The sequence below is a fragment of the Mesoplodon mirus genome, assembly GCF_964341445.2.
Source record: "Mesoplodon mirus genome assembly, chromosome: 13".
In the NCBI taxonomy this organism is placed as follows: domain Eukaryota; kingdom Metazoa; phylum Chordata; class Mammalia; order Artiodactyla; family Ziphiidae; genus Mesoplodon; species Mesoplodon mirus.
In genome coordinates this window covers 21,651,236-21,674,768 of record NC_138989.1, presented here as the reverse complement: position 1 = coordinate 21,674,768, position 23,533 = coordinate 21,651,236, and the positions used below count along the sequence as shown (strand labels likewise).

At 43.8% G+C, this 23,533-nt stretch overlaps 1 protein-coding gene across 1 annotated transcript in view; it reads left to right on the top strand.

Moving 5' to 3' along the window:
• Positions 1-14,477, top strand: part of PITPNB (phosphatidylinositol transfer protein beta) — a 60,665-nt gene extending 46,188 nt beyond the window's left edge. The window contains exons 9-12 of the mRNA XM_082640388.1: positions 6,038-6,148; positions 7,933-8,055; positions 11,435-11,520; positions 12,717-14,477. Coding sequence (XP_082496514.1) covers positions 6,038-6,148; positions 7,933-8,055; positions 11,435-11,482 — 282 coding nt within the window. The 3' untranslated portion in view covers positions 11,483-11,520; positions 12,717-14,477. The remainder of the gene's footprint in view (positions 1-6,037; positions 6,149-7,932; positions 8,056-11,434; positions 11,521-12,716) is intronic.
• The last annotated feature ends 9,056 nt before the right edge of the window (positions 14,478-23,533 follow it).

Below are 23,533 nucleotides of genomic sequence, written 5' to 3'. Positions count from 1 at the left end.
TTGTTTTTTAAAATTTTCATGCTATAATCTGTATAAAACTTGTATTTTCATTAGTAGAATAATTTTATTTACTGCTACATTAGGTTAGGAAGTGTTAGGTTTGGGCTGGATTGGAATTAGGTGTGAATGATCTGAATTCAGACTTTGCCTTTATTTGCTTTGGGGTTATTTTTTCAAATGATGAAGGAGGAAAGAATCAGAAAACATTTGTATTGTTTAAGGCCAAAGAGGAAACTTTGCTTTGCGCCAGCAGCGAGCCCCCTGAAGGCTGGGCAGACAAGCTGAAAGTCCTTTGGGCCCTCTGGATTCTAAAACACTGCTCTGAATGTGGGGTCGCAAATACTTGTCCCATTGAGATTTTTCACATTTTTTTAAAGGTTACACATTTTTTCACAAGACTACTTCTGATAACTCTCTCTGAAGCTGATAATACTTTACATGTATACCTTGTTTTTGCTTTAGAAGTTTAAGATGAGGAAAAATTAAATGTGGGCTGAACTAAAGTTACGTATTAAAGATCTTAATTCAGCTTTTAGCTTGATTTTGTTTAGCTTTGATTTATGAAACATCAAAAAGAAAAGAAGCAGGAAAATATTTAGATTGTTTATAGTCAAAGATGAATGATTTAAAATAGTACCCAGATAATTTAGGGCGAAGTAAATCTTTGTCCTAAAATACTCAGTTGAAGGCAAAAACTTCCTTAGAGTCTGTTTTTCAAGCGTGTTAATTTTTTTTTCTGATTATAAAATAATACATATTTATGAAGTTTTGAAAATAAAAGTCAGTTGTAGTCTCAGCATTACCGCTATTTGTTATATTTCTTAATTCACAGTTTATTTTGCTGTAGATATTTATATTATACATAGATACCTATTTATATTCATATTAAGATTTTTTTTCCTTCACATTCTTTGAAAAGATGGTTTTTAATGGCTGTATGCATAGTAGCCGATTGACTGGAAGAACTATGAGGTATTTCACCAACTCTCTTTCAGTGGGTGTTGAGTTTAGTAAGTCCAAGGTTTCGCTGTAATCTACAGTGTTATTTTCTTACCTGATGAATTAGGATACATTTCTGAAAGTGGAATTATCAGGTTAAAGGGTATATGGTATATATAGGATACGAGCAGCTTTAAAACTTTTTAATTACGTAGTGTCAGACCCCACCCCAGAAAGATTATGCCAAAAGGATTATTTTACCTTTTATTTACCACATGTAGTCAAGTTTACTATTTTCTGTGTCATCATTAAAGAGACTTTTATTTATTTGTTTGTTTATTTATTTATGGCTGTGTCGGGTCTTCGTTGCTGTGCGCGGGCTTTCCCAAGTTGTGGCGAGTGGGGGCTACTCTTTGTTGCAGTGCGTGGGCTTCTCAGTGCGATGGCTTTTCTTGTTGCGGAGCATGGGCTGTAGGCGCGCGGGCTTCAGTAGTTGTGGCACATGGGCTCAGTAGTTGTGGCTCGTGGGCCCTAGAGCGCAGGCCTAGTAGTTGTGGCGCATGGGCTCAGTTGCTCTGCGGCATGTGGGATCCTCCTGGACCAGGGATCGAACTGGCATCTCCTGCTTTGGCAGGCTGAATCTCAACCACTGCACCACCAGGGAAGTCCCAAAAGAGACTTTTAAAGCTATTTTCTTAATTTAGTCACTAGTTTAAGACCATAGCACAGATTAAGAGGTGAATTGCATAAGTCATTTTTAGAATTGGATGAGACCTTAAATATCACACACATATTAATAATGATAGCTGATGAAAATATATAGCTTCTATGTTCTCATCTTTCTCCTGGGGATCTTTGAGATTATGTTTCTGTAAGTCACCTTCTGTACCTCACACTAGAGTATTGATACTGTGGAGAATTAGGCCAAGAAATAAAGGCAGCAGGCTGTTTGTTCACTTGTTTATTTTTTTAATTGGTTTACATATTCTTCCCTGCACTTTTTTTTTTAATAATTGTAAATTGGATGGAAAAGAAAAATCAAATTGAGACTGAATGTACATTTTAGATCCATGGAAGATAGCTCGGCGAACTGGTTCTTGTTGTCCCATCACTTATAGTTTTTAAACTAAATGCTATAGACCAGTGTTACTTTGTAAATTACCAGTAGTACTTTAATTGGCTTGAGCAGCCTGCCAAAGTCACTAGAAAGAATGTGAGAAACAAACTTGGGTAATTATTGAAGTCACGTGTGTGTGCTTTGTTCTTGGAGCCCCAGTTTGGTATAGGCATGTGTGTATTAAATTTAGCTTACTCTTTAATTAGAACCATGCTTCATCCTGCTGTTTTTATAAAATGGTGGGGAAATTCTGAAGAGTTCGTGTTTTAGAAACACCCAGGGTTTTCATTTAGCACAAGGTGTCCAATGATTTGGAGTTTGAGAAGGAAGCTCTCAGTAGCCCGTAATTAATAGGACCTTGGAATGTTCCATCTGGAAGGTATCTTAGGACTAATCAGTGGTGCATCAGAGGTTCTCAGTCAAGAGGAAATTTCAGCCTGAGTAGGTGGGCAGGAGGTTATTTTGTTAAGCCTAAGCATATTATAGAATAAAATGCAAAATTATAGGAAGTTGTAAGACAAGCCATCAAATGTCAGGGACATGAGCTTACCCCCTGCAGCCCTGGGCCAACCCCGACCCTCACACTCAACTCCTTCACCCCTGCTTTTAGTGGCACGTCAGTGGAAGATGAAAAGCTCTAGTGGAGCCCATCCTTTGCTTTTACTGACAGAGAAGTTAAGGCCTGGGGAGGTAAAGGATCCTGCCCACGTTACATGGGAAGTTACTTTGCATAATGGGAACTGCAACCCAAGTCCCCTTACTCTGAGTCTAGCACTACCGTTTGGCAGGTGTACCTCACAGTTTTAAGTACCTTATTCTACATACACCCAAATTGTATTTCATGTGAAAGTTTCATGTCAGTGACACTCATTGGATGAGAGAGTACCTCCACTCTGGCTCTCTGCTTATTGAAAAAATGATCTGTAAAAGACCAACCTTGTCATTATTTCAACAAGGCTGGGTACTGAGAAGCTCGCTACATCCTGGGGAAGGCTGTGGACTGCTCTTAGAGACACCAGAGCCCAGCTTAAGTGCTGGGTCTGCAGGTCAGGGACGGGAGGGGGAGTTACAAATGTGTGATTTTAGTCTGGGGCCACAGTGTCCACAACAGAGGTGTGTCCCTTCTGATAGGGATTGTTGGTACAAGGATAGTGGTTTCATCATTATTTTTATACATAGTCACTCTCCTCTCTACCAACCACATGTGTGTCCTCTAATACCACCTAGCACAAATTGGATTGTAAATGGTGCCCACTTAATACTTGCTGAATTAAACTTGTTCATAAAGTATGGGTACGTGTGTGTGCGCACATGTGCACACGTACACATCCATGCTGAATTTTCACATTGGTACTCTTGTTTAATGGGAAGGAAATTGGAAAACTAGAGCTGAGCTAGCCAAGTCCTTCTGTTGCCATAGAACTCACCTACAGAAGGACAGTTTGCTGTATGTAATGTTTGTATTTAAATGCTTGTGGTGTTGCCTCATTGATTTAATCCATGTACCAGGTCATTATTCAGAAGATGAAATGTTATTACAGAAGACATTTTCTGAGAAAAGTTGATCAGTCATGCAGGACTCTACAGAACTTTGAGTCCTATTAATAATACCAAAATAGAATTTTTTCATATATTGTATCATAGAATTCACTTGACACTGGAACATTATTGAGGGTTTGGGGGGAAAATGTGGTCTGGTTGCTATGATTGTGTAAATGAAGAATAATCTTGAGGTTTTAGAATACGACCTAGAAGTTCATCATTTTAAAATTTTATGTACGTGTGGCTGAATGGAAGTAATATTTGTTCACACACAACGAACTTACTGAAAGTGGGGTGTGTGTATGAGTGCAAGCTGACAGGAAGTGATAGTGGCACACAGTGTGACTGACGCCAGCACTGCAATTTGAGTGCTGTGTGAAGCTAAGAACAGTGGTGAAAAAGGGAAGAACGCTTGTAAAAGGCTGCTTAATCTTTTCACTCTGTAACTTAGTTTTTATAAAAAGGGTCCCCATAACTTTCTACTTTTGAGAAACTTTATTTTAAAATTGTTTTTCAAATTCAAGGTGGTAGGTACAACTCTATGAAAGAATAAGGGAGGGAGAACTAATCTGTTTTAAGCTCCGAGTCCTACCAACTAAGCACGGAGCATACTCTGCCTTATTTAGTCTTTACAACAGTCCTGAGACATAGCTTTCTTCTTGGAATTACACCAGAACTGGGGCTGAGAGTTTACTGGATGGCCCTTTCCCTAGACCACACCTGCAGTTTGCCTCTGCCACCTGGGATTCATTGAACCATACCTGCCTTCCATGCTAGACTGGGAGCTCCAGAGGCAGGACGATGGTTGCCTTTGCTCTGGGCCCGTCCCAGGCTCTCTCCTCGGTCAGCTCGGGAGTGGATCGGTCTCCCGCATATACCACCTTGGGAGAACAGTGGTGCTAAGTGGGTCCGTGGTGAAGACACTGATGTGTGCCGTGAGCTCCTGGTTCACCCCTCCCACACCACTCACCCCTCTCCCCCAAGTAAACATGCTAGTATATTGTGCTTACTAGGACAGTAGCCTGCACTAAGTTTCACAGAAATCATCAGCAATACTATAGCTTGCAATCCCCCCCAACCCAGTTTTTGTAATGAAAAATTTCAGAGGCAGCCATAAAACCCGTAGAACAGTAAACACCTCCACCTAGACTGGACAGTTGTTAGCACTTTGCCGTATTTGTTTTTTCCCTCCTCTTCTGCCTTTTCTGCCTCCTCTCTCTCCTTCTCTCTACCTACCTATTTATTTATTTATTTATTCATGCATGCATGCATGCAGAACCTAAAAATCCAGAGTAAGTTTCTATACTCTGGGCCTAGGGTGACATGTTTTGAGGATCCAAATTCTAATTGCTTTTTCATGTTTTCTTATGAAAGTAAATTGCGAACATTTTTTTCTGTTTTTTCTGTCCATATAGTCCCCCATCTCTCTCCCTCGCTCTTTTTTTTTTAAAATATTTTTCCTTTTTTACCCTAACTCTTGATTTGATTCCCTACTACATTTAAACTATGAGGTGTACTCATTTATGGAAGTTAAAGTCCAGATGTATGGAATTTGCCTTCAAATACTTGATAGTTATAGATCACTTTTGCTGCTACATCCCTTTAAATGTCCCCCCTTTCAGTTGAAAAATACCTCAGTTAATAAACAGTGCCCCAGACTTCCCTGGTGGTGCAGTGGTTAAGAACCTGCCTGCCAATGCAGGGGACACGGGTTCGAGCCCTGGTCTGGGAAGATCCCACATGCTGCGGAGCAACTACGCCTGTGCACCACAACTACTGAGCCTGCGCTCTAGAGCCCGCGAGCCACAACTACTGAAGCCCACGCACCTAGAGCCCGTGCTCTGCAACAAGAGAAGCCACTGCAATGAGAAGCCTGTGCACCGCAACGAAGAGTAGCCCCTGCTCACTGCAACTAGAGAAAGCCTGCGCAGCAATGAAGACCCAACACAGCCAAAAATTTAAAAATTAATTAATTTAAAAAACACACAAAAAACAGTGCCCCTCCACTTGCCAGTGTTTGAAGGCAAGACGATGACTAATCTTCCTCATGGTTTTTTTATTGAGGCTCAATAAAATGGATGAGACCTCACCACATCCACGGTGGGAGTGCGATAATGGTGTTATGAGAACCTTTAGGTATTAAAGGCTCACTATTGATATGAACTGAATTGAATTTGGTATTTAATGTGAAATATGAATAGTGTAACTTGAGGCCGAGCACTGCGCCTATTAAATTGTAGAGCCAGGAAGTAACTTGGTCTGTGGAAGGAGGGTTTGCAGCAGGGGAATACTGCTGCTTTTGCTAAAATGATTTCAAATTTCCAAATACCTGAATTAAACACATATGAGATTGTAATTTTCTTCATGTACGTCTGTGATGTTGTTACGCAACAGTCAATTTTAAGTCACGATTGCCCATTTTCAATTTTCCTCATGCAGAAGGAGCTGGCAAGCAACCCTGACTGTCCTCAGATGTGTGCCTATAAGCTGGTGACCATCAAATTCAAGTGGTGGGGACTGCAAAGCAAAGTAGAAAACTTCATTCAGAAGGTAAAGTCTGTTCAGAGGGTGGTGACTTAAATTTAGGTTAAGAGTTGAAGTAGCTATTAATGGTATATTTTCTCTTTTGCCACTTTTTCCTTCTCGTTTAGGTGAAATTATTGCCCCTCTGTGTAATTCCTCTCTGCCCTCCTTTTTCTGCCTACAAACAGCAAAAACAGATGCCAGCAGAGGTTTTAAGGGGCTTTCTTTGGAGAAAAGCATAGCGGTTTTTGGTGCAAAGTGCTTTCCTGATGGTTTGCCCAGCTGTTCTGTAGAGCGCCCTTTCCACGTCCAGCATGTCTTCAAGGGGACCTGGGGTCCTGGCACTGGCTGGAGGGAGAGGCCACGCCTTGATGTTGAGGCTCTTCTGTCCCAGTTCAGCTGATAGCCCCTGCACACAGGTCTCTCCTGACACACACTTTCTGTGCCCTGTGCCTTCTTCAGAGATCCTCACTGAGAATAGTTACGCTGAACCTAGGGTGACATAATCTGAGGATACAAATTCTAATTACCTCTTTTTTATGTCTCCTTTATTCAACTGAAAGTAACACAAGTATTTTGATGTAGAAAGAGGGGAGAATTGCAGTTGCATAGAGACACATGGTTGTAAACGTGTGAGGAACATGGAAAGTTTCTTTGGTATTTAATTTTCCTATAGGGTGAATAGTTCGTTCCATTATCATTATATAGAGGCCCCTGTTATATCTCTGAACTTCCCACAACTAGTTGCATCTGAGTTTCACTGTAACTTTTCTACTTTTAAACTGTAACTGCTCTAACATTTTTTTTTAAAAAGTATCTTATACATTTAGCTGATTCACTTTGTTATACAGCAGAAACTAACACAACATTGTAAAGCAATTATACTCCAATAAAGATGTTTAAAAAAAGAATGGATCTTAAAGTGCTGGAAACTTTCATTATTCTTGGGCCTGCTTGCTGTTGGCCACAGTAGGCACTCTGTAAATATTGGCTTCTTTTCTTCCTCTTGGATCACAATAATAGATTAATAATCCAGTTCTGATAAATAGAAGGTACACATGTAATTGATGAAGTCCATCCTGTTCATGGAAAAAAAAATTTAAGTCGATTGTCCAAACATACTAAAGTATTATTCACTGTTCATTGCACTTTTCTCGCTTCTTGGGAAAGTGTAGTAAAACTTAAATAATTCAGCAATTAAAGCCACTAATTACATATGTTAAAGCCACTAAATATATATGTGTGTGTGTGTGTGTGTGTGCGTGTGTGTGTGTGTGTGTGTGTACCTAGTAACAATAGAGCAGAAAAATTAATGGAGAGTATATAAGAGTTCTTAATTTAATAAAACACTTTATTCTAAAGAACCCAGGACTATCTTCTTTAAGTACATGTTGTATTCTACCTCACAATATTTCTTTGAATTGCAGAGAAGTTAAGAATGACAGTGTATGGTTTTATAGCAGAAGAAATTGAGTTGACCTTTAGTCACTGACATTAGAAAAAGGTAAAAATAAGTCGGGTCCAGCAGGAGTTTGTGTTGGATCAGAATGCCCACCACATTTGTTTTCAGTTTCTGGTAAATCATTCTGCTTTTGCAAGGACTGTTTCACATTTCAAAGGGAGATTTTTCTTCTTATTTTGTTTTACAAAATGTTAATAGGACGGAATTAAGATTTTCACTAATTGAAATAGTGATCTTTTCAAACCAAGAATATGTAGATTTCATGGGTTAATTGGGGCATATAAAGTTAATATGTTATAAATGTTAGAGTTTTGCCGTCTTATAATCATTTTCTTCTTTGTTTTAAAAGCAAGAAAAAAGGATATTTACAAACTTTCATCGCCAGCTTTTTTGTTGGATTGACAAGTGGATTGATCTGACAATGGAAGACATTAGGAGAATGGAAGATGAAACTCAGAAAGAACTAGAAACAGTAAGACTTCCCATTCTGGGGAAATTCTCTAATTTCCCCTTTCTAAAACTGTGTGCTTAATAAGTATAGACTTAAAATTAGGAAAATTGTTATTGAAAGCCATTTCTTAATCTCTGTATCCTCAAAATCAAAATCCAGTTTCTTAGACACTAATACCCTTTTATTCCGATTTCTCTTTTGTTAGGCATCTTTCGTGAAAGTAAACTAGAACTTTGTTGATCCAGAATTTGTTACGTGTAAAATGTTCAGCGGTCTTGTATTCTTTTTCACGCATTGGTTGTCCATGCTGGTGCCTGGTTCGCAGTCCTTTTAGGCATTCACTTTACCAGGCCAAGTTGCCTTTGTCATTTTGTTATCGCAGTAAGTTATTAATGCCAGCACAGTAAGTCCTAGTTCCCTATTCTGTAGATAAGGCTAGTAGTATTGTCATTGATTGCAGAAGTGCCTCCTCCCAACCTACAACTAGCAGTGTCTCCTTATTTCTTACAAGCTTTAGGCAGAAGTTCAGGTGATCCTTGGGCTGGAGGTCTGCGTGCCGTTTCTCAAAGTTAAGCCCACCCCAGCTCCTCCCGCACCAGAGAGCCGGCCCTGCAGCTCAAGAGCACCCCCTTTCTCCCAGAGTGGTTTCTTCCCCGACTTACTCTTGCATGCGTCTGGTTTTGCTTTCGCTCTGAGCTGCGCTTCTTTTCTGTTGGAAGTAAGGCCCCACGGGGGAAGTAAACCCGAGGAATGTCCAGGGTAGGCTGTGGTTTCCATGCAGGCATCCAGAGTCCTGCCAGCAGTCCCAGTTTGGGAAGCCCCGTGGGCGGGCGGGAGTGTTTGACGAACGCCTGTGTGTGAGGCAGGAACTCCATTTAATCACAGGAGAATGGCAACAAATCAGGTTCTTTGGCACAGAAGGAAATCTATTTGTCTGGCACATAGCATTGTAAAGAATCTGTGTTTAAAATTGCTTACTTTTGGTGATTACAGCAGATCTGCTTCTAATTAGCTTTATACAAACCTTCTGAGAGGACTAGGACATATTTTCTTTATAAGGCAATAAAATGTTTTAACCTTATCTTATACATAAAGTAAACTTTAAGCAGCCTCCAGCTTATGAATGGATTTTGTTCCAAAAGTTTTTAAGTTCAGTTTTTGAGATTTGGAACATGTTTTCCCATAGTGACAACATTATAAATTGGGGTTTGGTTTGCAGGCCAGACAACAGAGGCTTCTCTGACCTCAATTTCTCATACTAATAGTATGGCTCTGAGTTCTAGATCTTGTGAGTAAGGTGATAGGATGGCAAGCATGGAAGACCATCCCTTACACCCTTATTTTTAGGCTGGACCCAGACAAAATATTTAAACGGACAAGAGTAAGTCATGGGTACTTGCTACCTTCCTTCCAATGCCTCTCTCCCACTTTTGTCTTCCCTTTCTCAAGAGTCAGGTTCCCTTCTCTGAGAAGCACCCCTCACCACCACCCAGTCTTAGTCCCTTTCCTCCTGCCTTGCCTGGTTTTGCTCCTTCCAGGTGCTCCAGGCTCCCGTAATAGCTGCCACCTCTGCCTCCAACCCCTCCGAGCAGCCGGCGTCAGCTGAACATCAAAAAGAAAGCAGCAGGATTACACACTCATTCTCACTAAGCTTATGGTATAGCCTTGGCATCTCCAAAAAACGATTTGCCAACACCAAGAAGAAACAGAAAATGGACTTATATTTATTGATTCGAACTCTCAGGAAGGAGGCTTTCATTTGGTTTTGATTTCTATGCTGAAGGCCCGTCCATAGCACGAGGAAGAATGGTGATGGCTGAAGGGGTAACGAATGGAGCCCTCCCTGGTTTGGGCTCTGGATCCCTCGGACCGAACTTGGCCGAGGCCTTGTCTTCCCCCAGGGGAGTGCTTACTTCCCTCACAACTTTTTAGTCTCAAGGTGCCTGAACACAGCGCCAACGGGAGAGCCCTGACAGGAGGTGGTGACTCTGGCTGCCACCTGTGGCAGAGGGCCTGCAGGCTCAGCTGCTTCTCCATGCACATCTGTTACTTGTGAGTTGGGAATCGCACTTGAAAAGAAGGTGTAAGAAGTGTTATACAGAAGCCCAGTTTATTAGAAAGCATCATTATTGTATCCACATGGCTTAAACTGACAAATTCCCTCATAAAGTTGGTAGAAATCTGTCATTGGTTCAGGGTTGGGAATCCATGGCAGTTTCTTTGTTAAATATTTCAAAAATACTCCAAGTCAAATTGCAGGGTTAAATGCTGATCATCTTAATGTTAAACCCCATTTATTTTGTTCTAGGTCACTGGGGAGTGCTTTATTCCACATCCCATTGCTGCTGCTCTGAGTCCTAACAGTTGGTTTGTGAGCATCTCAATCTGGGCAGCATCATGCCCACAGGCCAAAATGCCTACCCAGAAAACACCTGCCTCCTGAAGAGGCTTAACATTTTCAAGTCCTCTTCACCACGGAGGAATTTCCCCTTTTCTTGAGGTCCTGTTTCCCTGACACCTGATGATAGAATTTGATGTGTTATATTCTCTTCTTAACTTGCAAATATCTGAAGAATTGGATTTCTTTCAAATGGGTTTTGGCCCTGGAGAGCAGGCGTAGCATCTCGAGAGGTTAGGCATGAGAGGAATGCCCCTGCCTGTAATCCTGCAGAGGCATACTGGGGTTAGGCCCAGCAACTGAAGGAGTACTTAGGGCAACGTTATGCCTGTGCTCAACTGGACCTTCAGGAGGGGTCGGGAGAGGGGGGAAGGGTTGAGCTTCAGAAATGTGTTTATTACATGTGTTCCTTTTCTGTCCATTCTTTTCTAATTTTCTCATTGAGTTGTTTCTAGGCCGTTGTTGTGAATGCCTGTCCTTTCTGATGCCTGTCCTTGTGTCCATTGTTTATCATATGTTGTTTCTGTGCTTGCTTGTTCTTCCTTTTGTCCTCCCTCTTTTTAATAAACTTCCTGTAAAGAACTCCTTTGAGGGACACTGGTCTCAGAAGCCAGAGGTGGCTACACCTCATGGCTTCCTGTCTGGTCCAGGGACTATGAAAAGGTGAACCAGACCATCGGGGCATTTTCTCACACTGTATTAGTGAACAGTTCATTTACCCTGGCTATCTTTGATAATTTCACATCATCAGTCTGCAGGCTTTTGTTTCCTAGATTTGAGAATAGATACATTTTTTGTGCTGTGGTAAGAAAAGCCTTTTGCAAGATTTACTTTAGATCAAGGTAACTAGAAGGGCCTCGGAACTTCATTTTTAACGTGGATATGCTTGTAAATAGGCAGCGGTCACTTCACAATCTCTTCTAGATCTTTTTTCTCCCCTTGCTTACTAACCCAATTTAGAGTCTGTGATTTCAGCAGCTCATGATTTTATTTTACGTTTAGATGCGTAAGAAGGGTTCCGTCCGAGGCACGTCGGCTGCTGATGTCTAGATGAGTCCCCTGTAGGGTCAGAGACAATATCAAACTGTGTAAGTGAAGACCTGGGTAAAAAGAATGTTTAAAAACCAATAATACCTTTTTGGTAATGGGTAGTTAACTTGCTGAGTGGAGACAACATATTAAGTACGGTTTAATTTTTAGAATGTAAGAGGTATATATTTCAGACATTGACAGTGAACACCTGAGTTATTATTCTGTAAGAATTTTATCTGTGGAAGAGGTTGAATTTAGTAATCCTAAGTTAGTTCTTAGTGTTACGGGTTAGAATCCAGCTGCCAAGTACACTTACTTATCATGCAGCACTGTCCTAGAAATCAGCTGAGTTTTCATCGATAGCCAGTTAATTGACCTATTTCTCACTAGGACCATTTGTGGTTAGTAAGGAAATACGTAAAAGCATTTAAAGTCAAAGATCCTTCATCCCATGCCATAAGGGCCAATCTCAATAATTCATTTTAGTAGACATTTTTTGGAATATCAGGAAGTCTTCCTTCGTGTTGATTTTTCAGTTATCTTTACATTTAGCTTTAATATGTGTAAATACACTGCTTTTTGTTTACAGTGTAAAATATTTCTATGGTCTTATTTCTTTCACACAGATTTATATGCCTAGATAAGAGATTTTCCTAGAGGGGAAAAAAAGAACCTCAAAATCTACCCCACATATTGAAACCAGGATGAAAAACAAAAATCGGCAGTACACTGTCGTCATTTGTTAATATTGAGCTATGATGTTTATTGAGAAAAATGACAAGACAGAACACACTTCTTACCCCACTGTTTCTTGGCTGCCCCCCGACATGTGCTGCCTGCTCTTTAATTACTGAACACCGGAGAAACAAAGTGTTCAGTCCTGAAGAAAAATACCAAATAAGAATGGATGAACTCTGCCAGGATTCCTCCAAAGCCCTTTTCTTAAAATTTAGTGTTCATTTACAATTTTTTTTAAATTTATTACTACTTTCATTAAGGTCTTCTGAGTTTCTGTGATTTATTTCTGCTTCTAATTTATTTTCCCTCTGATGAAACAAAACATTATGCCCTTAGTAAGACCAGAATCAAGAGATTAAATGTTAAAAATGCAGTAGTTGGGGTGCATTGTCTGCCAGAAGTTTTGTTACACTGAGGATTTTTTCCTAGAGAATGTTTGTGACAAGCTGCGGTCTAACATTTTTTTGCGTCTCTCTGTATTTTAACACATTGCACTGTCTCGCTTTCCTTACAGTTACGTAATCAAGGTCAAGTAAGGGGAACAAGTGCAGCCAGTGATGAGTGAAGAAGAATCTGACCATGTCTTGCAGTGTTGACGTTTCCCAGACGTGTGCTTGTGGTTATGTGCCCACAGGCACAGGTCCCAACCACGTGTGTATATATGTGTGTCTATCTGTAGCTGTATATAAAACGCATGTAGAGCTGCAGATCAAAATACACACACTAGTGTATATATGTACATACAAACATACTGAAGGGATTAGTACAATTTCTCCAAAGTACTGTACCTATCTTCAGCAAGAATGCAAAAGAAAATATTTTCAATATATATACCTGGAACAGATTTTAATAATTATCAGAGTAATACCATTAATGGACAAACTGACTGCAGTGTAATACTAGCTGGTATGTTTCATAAATGGCAAGTTGTGGACCAATATATATATACAGCCTTTTATTACTTTTCTGTTCTTTTAAATCAGTCTCTTATAAATTTTAATTTTAGTGCCATAATCAGCAGACTCCCACAGAAAAATTTATTAGAAATCTTTTGGTATTCCAAGGAATTTGGAATGTAACTCTGAATGTATTTATAATCATTTATTTCTGGATTTTCATCATCATACAGCCAAACTGGATAATATCTATTAGTAAGTAGTAGAGTTACAGACCAGTTTTTACTTGTTTGCCCCAAGGAAAGGATCCTTTTAAAAAAAATTCCATTTTTTATTGGATTTTTGTATGTTGAATTTCAAGTATTTTTCTACATCAAGTCTAGCAAAAATGGAAATGACAGTCTGTGATTTATAACAAACACTATACAATTTTCAGGCTTCTGTTAGGCAAAGAAAGAAATTGATGAAGAAATTAATAGGATTGTAGGCTGTTTAGAAAAATTGGACGTACAGCACTTCCATGGAGTCTTGTTTCTGAAATGCCTGCTTTCTGAAATTACAGCTTGGAAACTATGCAAAGGATCTAGATTCCTCACAGCTTACACGGTAGAATATAGATAGTGATGACATTCTGCTCTTTTCATGTTGAAATATACTTTAAGGAGGAGATGCTGCCTTTGAGATAAGAAGAGGTTCAGAGGCAGCATGAGGCTTGTCTGCACATGGTTAGGAGGCCCTGCCAGGGGCCAGCGCAGTTCCACCCGTTGGGATGTGCTCTCAAGTAGGACGTCATTAGAACATATCCTGAAAAAGCATCATGAAAATGCCAGTTAGAAGCTGCTGCCCCCTTTTTCTTTCTTTTTTCCTTTTTTTTTAAAGAAAGGAACAATAGCTAGGTAAGATTTTTATCATCTTTCTCTGTCCAAATCCAGTTTTTCTCCTGTCAGTCCTGGGAGCTTGAATAGAGTGATATTGTTGAAGCCTTCAAGTCACAAACCATCTTCTTTAACCTCCCGTCCCTCCTACAGCACACAGGCCCCTACGTGGTCATATCACATTAGTAATCTGATTTGCTGACAGTCCTGCCCTCCCTGCTCCTTGTTTTCCCACGACCTGTGTCCCCACTGAGGTGATCACGGTGACTTAGACAAGGATGTTTAGGATCACTCCTGCACTGTGATACTCTTTATCCTCGGCTGCAGACCCCACGTCGCACACGTCCTCTGTGTACTCAGGATCAAGACTGATGTTTACTCTCTGGGCACTGTTGTAAGATAGGTTTTGTCAAAGCATAATCATTGTCTGCAAAGTGATGCCAGGAAGATTATTGCTAATTTTGTGAAATAAAGAGTCTAGCCTTCTCCTTTTAATGAACTTAACTCTCGCTGGCGTCTGTAGCATCATTGGGAGCTTAGGCGCACATGGAAATGAGAGCCCAGCGCATGGATTTTAATGTTTTTCTAACAACTGTGGAGATTTGAGGGAATGTGTGGTGAATGTAAAATATCTAGTTTACTTGGCAGTCTCTTGTGTAAATTACAGTAAAACAAAGTAAATGAAATTTAAACAAAAAATAAATTTGATCACAAAATGCCACTTGTGTGCCTGAGTGGTTGTTTCTCTGATGCCACGCCTGGTTTAGAACACTGTGGACCACTTCTCTGCTGTTTTTTCAAGAATTCTCCAATTTGCAGCACTACCACTCTGGGAAAAAAAATTTTTTTTTAATTTGTCTTTAAAATCTGAGCAGTAAAGAAAGATTATATATTAGTCTCAGGGGTTTGATAAAAATTATTCTTAAAGGGGGAAAATAAGGAAAATCCATAGTATTTTTTAAAGTACTCAGTAAGCATTTTGCTGTTAGATTCTGCTCATTTCAAGATCGTGGCTTTTTGGTTTGGGGCCATGTTTTACATCTCCTCTTTTAGGACTTGGTCACTTCCAATCTTCCAGTTTTGGACATGTAACAACTATTTTCTTGTGGTGCCAACTTACATTCTAGAACGGTTCAACCTTCAGAGAGGTGGCCAGGTATCGGGATGGATTTAATAAAATGTTATATTTCCAGGGTGTTCTTGTGTTTGCTTTCTGAGGTGATTTTCTTAGCGTTTCATTTCAGAGGTAGTGTTTGCATTCACATGGACCGTCTGTCATTCGTGCGTTCAGCAGTGTGAGCTCTTCCACGCCCAGTACTCAGGTCCCCTGGAGGTGCCAGAGTGAGCAGCAGTGCAGAATCCAGGGTGGGAGACAGACGTGTTAATAGGTAGATGACAGCTCAGTCTGATAAGTAGTCGTTTGACAGTAGAGAATTGGTGGAGAGAGATCTTAAGACGTCATCCACATCATACAGATGAGAAAGCAAAAGTCCAGGCCAAAGGCAGCTTGGCAGTGGGGACCCTCGGAGCCCCCTCCTGGCCCCTCGCCGAGTCTTGGACTCCTTTTCTGTCACTGGGGCCCTGGTGCCCTGTAGTGTTCAGGGTCAGCTGAGGCACTGTATCCCCTAGCATATGTTGTGTCCTCTTCAGTGTGATTTCTCCCCTCCCGTTCTATCCGTTTACCAGACTGCCTCCTGGTTGATTAAAAATCACTGTGGACCTAACACCTGGCTTTTAAATAGCTCACTTTTCTCTCCCCTTTTCAACTCGCTAAGCTGTAAGTTTCACAGCCCAACTTCCCCTTCAGATCTTGTCTCTGAGGAAGTAAGAGACACTTATTAACAGTTGTTTTGTCCAGTTCCCCTCAGCAGTCAAGTTGACAAGAGGTCGGCATAGAATTCCCTGTTCCTGACGATTTGGAAGGAGAATGGTCTGACTGTTGTTAGACCCTCACACCTGATACCATTGAGAGCCACTGAATGTTAGGAGGTAGAGTTCAGTGAGTCCAAAATTTGATTTTTTTCAACGTTGCCCTCACTGTCAACTTTAGAGTTTGGGACTTCACGTGACTGGAGGGAGGGAGGGAAGGTGCTGGCGGATAGGTTAAAGATTGTCCCGCTGATCCTGGAGCATCTACAGGGCGTGCTTCCTAGGAACCCTGCCAACATTACTTGGGGTTATGTTTTCTGACTTGGGAATATTAAACAACAGCGATCCCTTCAAAACCAGTTCTTAAACCAGAATGGATTAGGTAAAGTAGAAAATTTTGAGTGTTCTGTTATGCTAGGGCTACTGGTTCAAAAAAAATTCAGCTTGTGTCAACCAGAGGTTCTCAACCTTGGCTCCACTTAGAATCATGGGGGAAGCCTTTAAAAATACCGTTGCCGGGCCTCCCTGGTGGCGCAGTGGTTGAGAGTCCGCCTGCCGATGCAGGGGATACGGGTTCGTGCCCCGGTCTGGGAGGATCCCATATGCCGCGGAGCGGCTGGGCCCGTGAGCCATGGCCGCTGGGCCTGCGCATCCGGAGCCTGTGCTCCGCAACGGGGGAGGCCACAACAGTGAGAGGCCCACATACCGCAAAAAAAAAAAAAATAAATAAATAAAAAAAAAAAAATAAAATAAAAATACCGTTGCCCACCAGTTGCCTTTCTATGGCTTGGGTTCAGTGTGCCCTGTTTTCAAAGGCCAGGGAGAGAGCTTAGAGAATTCCTGCTCCTGGAAGATCGAGAAGACCTTCTCTCCAAGTAATCAGACTCCTGCCCATTCTTCAAAGCCCAGTGCAGCCTTCCTTAACCTGGAGTGACCTCTAGCAGTCTACACCCCTCCCCTGGCTCTTAACAGACTCTGCCGCCTTGGTTAATACATCTGTATATTTTGCTTCCCAAGTGAGCTCAGGAACTCCTCATGGGCAGGAGTCACACAGTTGTACCCCAGAATCACCTCTCCCGATGGCAAGTCTGACTCTGAAACTGATCCTTCTGCCCACAACAGATTCCTGCCTATGCTGTGCAAGGCCCCCTTTGAGTCCTGGAGTTAGAGTGGAGGGGAGTATGACGGAAAAATCAGTTAAGATCAGATTGCTGCCCTCAGAGAATCAAATCCTGACAGCCAGCTGCAGCAGGAGGCAGTTCTGGTCGCTCAAGGTACTAAGTACGTTGAGAGAACAGACGAGGGAGCTCCAGGTCCGCATTCCCTCCTCACTTTCCAGACATTAACAGGAGCTTTGGTAGACTCTTCAAACTGAAGGGGCCTAAGACCAAACTCTTACGTCTTTCCTCTTTCCCCTAAATGTGCTTCTTCCTCCCAGCACTTAACTGTCACTGGCTGTGCTGCCCAAGCTAGAAATCCTAGCTGGTCACCGAGTCTTAAAAGTGCCCCCAAACGCTTGTGAAATCCTGCTCCTCTTGAATGTCCTGGTCCAAGCCATGCTCCGATGAGTTGTCCTCTTATCTAGGGCAGGGGTCTGTAAACACAGTAAATATGTTAGGCTTTATAGACCACACGGTCTGTCACAGCTATTCAACTCTGCCCTTGCAATGCAAAAACGGCTGTAGACAATATGTAAAGTAAGTGTGTCTGTTCCGATAAAACTTTATTTACACAAACAGGCAGTGGGCCAGATTTGGCTGGCGAGGCTGTAGCTGCCAAGAGCATGGAAAGCCTTAATCAGTCTCTGCCAGAGGTGACTTTCTGGAATGCCCCTGATGGTGCTACACCCCTGCTTGAACACCTGCATGGCTCCGTGAGGCCCAAAAGAGCAGTGCAGTCAAGGCCAGTGACCAGTGAGAGCCTCATTCTGCTTGCTGTTTGTAAAGTGGAGCCAGTGACGTTCACCCACCTCATGGCTGTTGGATGGGTGAAAGGGACTGAGCAGATTTCTGCTGCCCCGGCATGGATGCTGTCCCTAGAAAGGCTCTAAGCTTAGGAAGACAGTTGCTGCTGTTTGCCATCTGATTCCCAGCCAATACCCAACCGGAAGTTGAAGGGTAGAGCTGTGGTGTGCTAATGAAAGCTGTTGATGTATAAAATACAATGAAGATAATGCTGGTTAGCTAAACTCTTCTCGACTGGCATATTTTATATCGCTGTATGTCTGTTGTCCAGAAAATACCATCTGTGGCTGTTAAACTAAAATGCTATTCTCATGGGAAAGCTCACAGATGCCCTATACATTTTCCACAATTAAAATTTGGCTCCTTAGATACCACTGCCAACGTGTTAACCTGAGCTCGGCTCCGTGGCTCCTGACTGGGCATGGTAAGGTTAGGCCTTTGCCTAGAAAAGCAGCCCGGAGTTTCCCTGAGTCAGCGACACTCAACTTTGGGTCGAATCTGTTTACTCCTTGGATTTCTGAGAAGCAGTAAAGCACCGTGACATGTCTCCGCCTCTTCGATCCCTTATATATTCTGACACCACCTGCTAATCAGCCGATAGCAGAATTGCCTTGCACTCCAGACTGAGGGAGCTTCATGAAGTGGAACGGAGGAGTGGCTTACAGTGTTCATTAATGTATGTGCTAAACAGAAGCCTCGCCTCTGGGCATCCCGTTGCACGCCGGCTCCCTGCAGCCTGGAATACTGATGGCATGCTCTCTCAGAGCCGCCTCGACTTCCCATGGCCCTGGAAGGCCTGAAACGACTCAGCTTGCCAAGAGGTGCTGTGAGTGCTTCCCGTCCAGGGTGTTCTGTAGCCATCAGTCCAAAAATGTTCCCAGAGAGACACTGTGTAGGCTGAGACTTCTCTCAAGTAAGTCTGGAGGGAGGCTTAGGATCAAGCCCAGAACAGCCATTCGTTCATTTAGATCAGAGGGTGGCAAACTTTTTCTATAAAGGGCCATATAGTAAATATTTGGGGCTTTGTGGGCCATACAGTTTCTGTTGCAGCTACTCAACTCTGCCTTTGTAGCTTAAAAGCAGCCTCAGATGTTGTGTAAATGAATGGGTGGGGTTGTGTTCCAATAAGACTTTATTTACACAAACAGGTGGTGGGCTGCATTTAGCCCCAGGGCCCTAGTTTCCCGAGCTCTACTTTAGATTCTTTCTGGCCAAAGCAGCCAACACTTAGTAGTGTATGTCAGGCATTGTTCTAATAAGCACAACACGTAAATGGCCTCCTTTAATCTTCACTACCACCCTATGAAGTAGGTGCTGTTATCACCCCTTTTTACAGATGAGGAAACTGAGACCCAGGTAAGTGTAGTTTTGCTAGGTATTATTACAGAATGCAGGGGAGCCAGGGTTATAATCCAGGGACCACTCCGGAGCCACGCACAACCACTGCCCATCATCCCGTCTCCCTGTGTTTGAGAGCTGCAAGTTTCCATGCCTGTGGCATATACTAAGGCCAACATAAGGAGCAGCCATCACGATAAAAATTCTACTGAGGACACTCTGTGTTCTTAAACACCACTTAGGAGCAAAATTCCATGACCGATTCTTCCCAGAGCTCAGAGCCAAGAAAACTTCCTCAACAGTGTTGAATTTCCCCCTCAGTCTTGGTGTCAGGAAACTCCCATGTTGCATTTTATGTGCAACTGAGGCAACCTCTTTAGGCAGGCTTCCTGGCATCACTCCACCCCCACCCACCCAGTCCCCCTCGCCACCCCTCATACTTGAATTCCGTGACGGTGCTGTGAAATTTGAGGGTTTGTGGTTCTCCTGTGTCCACGACTGCTAGGTAAGTCCCCTCAAACTCCTTGGGGGGAAAAGTTTAGTGATGATTCTGATGTATGTAGAAACACGTCTGTTCCACTGAGGTGAGAAATCAGAAGAACTGCAATCACTCCAGCTGCAGGAAATCTTGAGGCCTGTGACTACCTGGAGGGGAGCCACCAGGGTTGTTTTGTTAGCTTTGCGGGCTTGTGGGTAGTTTTTTCCTCCAAGAATTGTCCTCAGTATTTCACTTTACAAGAGACTCTTCCTTGAAACTATTTTTGTAACGCACGAGACCTTGAGAGCACTTCCCCATATGTGAATGCCCAGTCGTGCCTTCTATCACTGGGGATAAGAATTTTCAGTTCGGCATCTGGTGGGCCATGAGCTCACTCCTCTTCCTAGGTGCGTGCTAGAAAGCTGTCGGGGAGGGGGGGGCAGGGGAGGATTTCACGATTCCTCCTGGCCCCTCCCAACCCAACAGGCTCAGATTTTCCACTTGTGTGACTGAGGTCAGTGCCTGCATTCCGGCTGGCGAGCTCCCCACATATGCTAGTGCCAGGCCTTAGGCAGGGGCTTCTCTCATTTGCCCTGGAATTCACTCCCCTAGTTGGCCCTCTCCATCCTGCTTGCCACCCATGGGGTGGGGAGGCTCCATCGGAGACTGGGGACAGCCTGGCCCAGCTCTGGCTCTGGGCCACCAGGCTGAGATGCAGCCCCTGTGTTTGCTCAGGCCTGAGAGTGAGTATGGAAGAGTCCTCTGGCCAGGAGAGGAACAGTGGGATTACTGTTGCTTGCAAAGAGCTCCATCCCTTCCTTGTCAACCCACCAGAGAATGTGGAGGTCGGCAACCATGACCACTGCCATGGGGTTTACTAATGGTCACTGCCGCTGACTCTCCTGGAGAGGCCCCGCTGGACATGGGGGCTTTGCCATCCGCCGCCTGCATTCCAAGCCTGCCACGTCCACTTACTGAGCAACGGGCCAGCCAGTAAGTCTTGGCCCCTCTGAGCCTCACTGTCCTGCCAGTGAAGGTTGGGGTAATAATACCAACATGGAATGTGGCCAGGAGACACAAATGTGTAAGTAGTGTGTGAAAATCTCTCCAGCACTGGATTTGCCCCTGGGTTGGTCTACTAATCAGCTAGGGTGACCAGCCACCCTGGTTCGCTCAGGATGGAGGGGTTTCCTGGGAGGCTGAACTTTGGGTGCTACAACCAAGACAGTCCTGGGCAAATTAAGACCATTGGTCATCTTATTTTTAGCCCCAAATGTCAAGATTCTTAAAGCCAGCAGCTTTCATTTAAAAACAAATAAATAAACTGAAGCCAAATTGTATAGGAAACGGACTTGTTTTGTAGCCTGATGTGCCCCAAACTAACTGCCTCTCTCTTTCCAGCCTGAGGAGGTGCTGGCCAGGAGGGCCTGGAAGGGCTTTCCTCAGGTGGGATGACTCATCAGGGACCGAGCAAATCCCTTCTCCTCCCAGGCCTCCTCTGCTCCAGCTCACAGGTTCACCCTGACACCATCCTGGGGAACAGGAAGTTCTCACACTTCCCATAGGTCAAGAAGCTGTCCTCGGCTAAAAAGAGGCTGCACTTCCCGCAGTCAAGGCCTCTCTCCCAAAGCAGGTGGGTCAGGTCATTCCATCTTTGCTTCCAGGACAGAGACCAACCTCCTCGCTGTGTGTTGGCCCGGCACCCTCTCCATCCTCACCCTCACCTCCAGGCTTCAGCCACATGTGCCTCATTCCAGGTTCTGAGACCAGAGCCCACGGTGCCCTCTAGGCCTGGAGCCCCCTTCCCTCCCCTGTTCATCCTTCAACCTCAGCCCGGGGGCCCCGTCCTCCAAGATGCCTCCCCTGACCTCCCGAATAGGCCAGCATCCCTACTGGGTGCTGCCATCTCAGCCAAGCCGGGAGCGCCATAAAGGCGGGTACCAGGAGCACTAGCGGCACTCGCCACCGTAGGCTCAGGGCCTGCCACGGAGTCATCCACACTCCACAGATCTGTTTTGAATGAATGGAGCCGAGAAGCCCCAAATTTAACCCCTCTCCTCCCACGCCTTTCCCACCGAGCAGCAGGCAGTCTCTCTCCATCATTACCTGTTAACCATTCCCCTGACCCTGCCTGCAGCCCAGCTGAGGCCACATCCCCGTAACAGCCACCCCACCTCGCTCTCCTCCCATCATTTGCGAAGAAATATTTCTGTTTTATGACTAAACCCTGCTCCTCATTTCTCTCGCGTTATCTTAATGAATTAACTGGGTCCCCATCGTTCCCGTGGCCCCCTGCGGTTTATGAGCTGTACAGCGATATCTGCGATCTTAGTCAACCCACACAGTTGTTGTGCTGGTTCCTATTACAGTAATTGGCATAAACTTTATTCTTTTGCAGAGAGATTTTTTGGCCCGCTGAGACTGCATAACCATCTGCCATAAATTGAGACTAGTACGGCTTATTTTGGTGAATGCAAAATTGGATCCCATTCTTTACTCTGTGGCTTGATTCAACTTCCAGATGGTTAATCCACATGAAGTAATAGGAATGCACCACTGCTCTGCTTAGCTGAAGATGGAGACGTAATATTTATTTGCTGATGTGGAAGCCTCCAAATGCTGCCCTGTCGGGATGTCAGTATATAATGCAGCAGCACAAAAAATGTCGGCTTGTCCACAGGAGCGACAGTGTTCCTCTGAGTTTTCATGGGGGACCCCTGATGTCTTTTTTTTTTTTTTTTCCCCTGGTCTGCCCGTGACCTAATCTCAAGAGATTTTGTTCTCTCCTGGGCTGTTTCTTATCAGCTATGTCTGCCCATGTAGCCAGCTTCACATCTGCTTTGACTTTAGTGCCTGTGACATTTTCATTAATACTTCTTCAAGGTTGAGCCTTGATTCCAAATATCCTGCCGCTCACGGAAGCTGTAGCTCAGCTGTGCCCAGCTGGGGGCTGCCGGGAAGTTTGGCCCAGTGGTATCAACAAGCTTGGACATCTCCACCCGGTTGGGTTAATCAATCGTTTTTACTTTTATTTCTGCCCACACTGGCCTGCCACGCTGGGGGATGGGATGCTCTGAAAGAGATCTAGGTCAGCAGATTCGGGGGCTTAAGTCTCAATTGTGTTTCCACTCCCGGGAGTCTTGACTGCCTGATCTGCCGGGATTACGCACCCCCGCCAGCCAACCTTGCCCTTGCAAACTCACCCTGGACTTCCCAGCCCAGCCATGGTTCCCCATCTACCCTGGGGAAGACTGGGACTCAGGGCCTCCTCTCTGTACCCACCCAGGTCCCTGGGAACCACCTACATTTGAATTACCAGAGGATGTTAAAAATGCACATGCCTGGATTGAGGGAGAGAAACTGTCCCAGTTTGCTCAGAACTATCCTAGTTTTAGCACTGAAAGTTCTGTGTCCTGGAAAACCCCACCAGATCTGGGCAAACCAGGACGGTTGGTCACCCTACTTGGGCCCTACCCCAGACCCCAGAATGAGAACCTCTGAGGGCTCAGGCATAGGGATCTAGTTTTGATCAGTTCCCATAGGTGACTCTCAGAAGCTTGGGACCACAGGTACCCTCAGGGCCCGTGTTCTCTCACTTTGCATGAATGTAGCACACGATACCCTCATCACTTTCTTTGGTAGAGTGTTTGATTCCCTCACTGTGAGATCCTCAAGGGAAGGGATCAGCCCAGTTTGCTTTTGCCTTCAGTTCCCAGCTCTGTGTCTGGCCCACAGTCGACACTCAGAACAGACCGACGGAAGAAATAATTGGATACAAGCAAATATCCATGCTGGGGAAAGTGACCCAGACCTGTTTCCCACGTACTTTTCCAAAGTTCTAGGGTGGACTCGATTAGAAATTAGATCAAGGAAATTCTAGTAGGGCAGGAATTGGATCTAGGATATTTTTT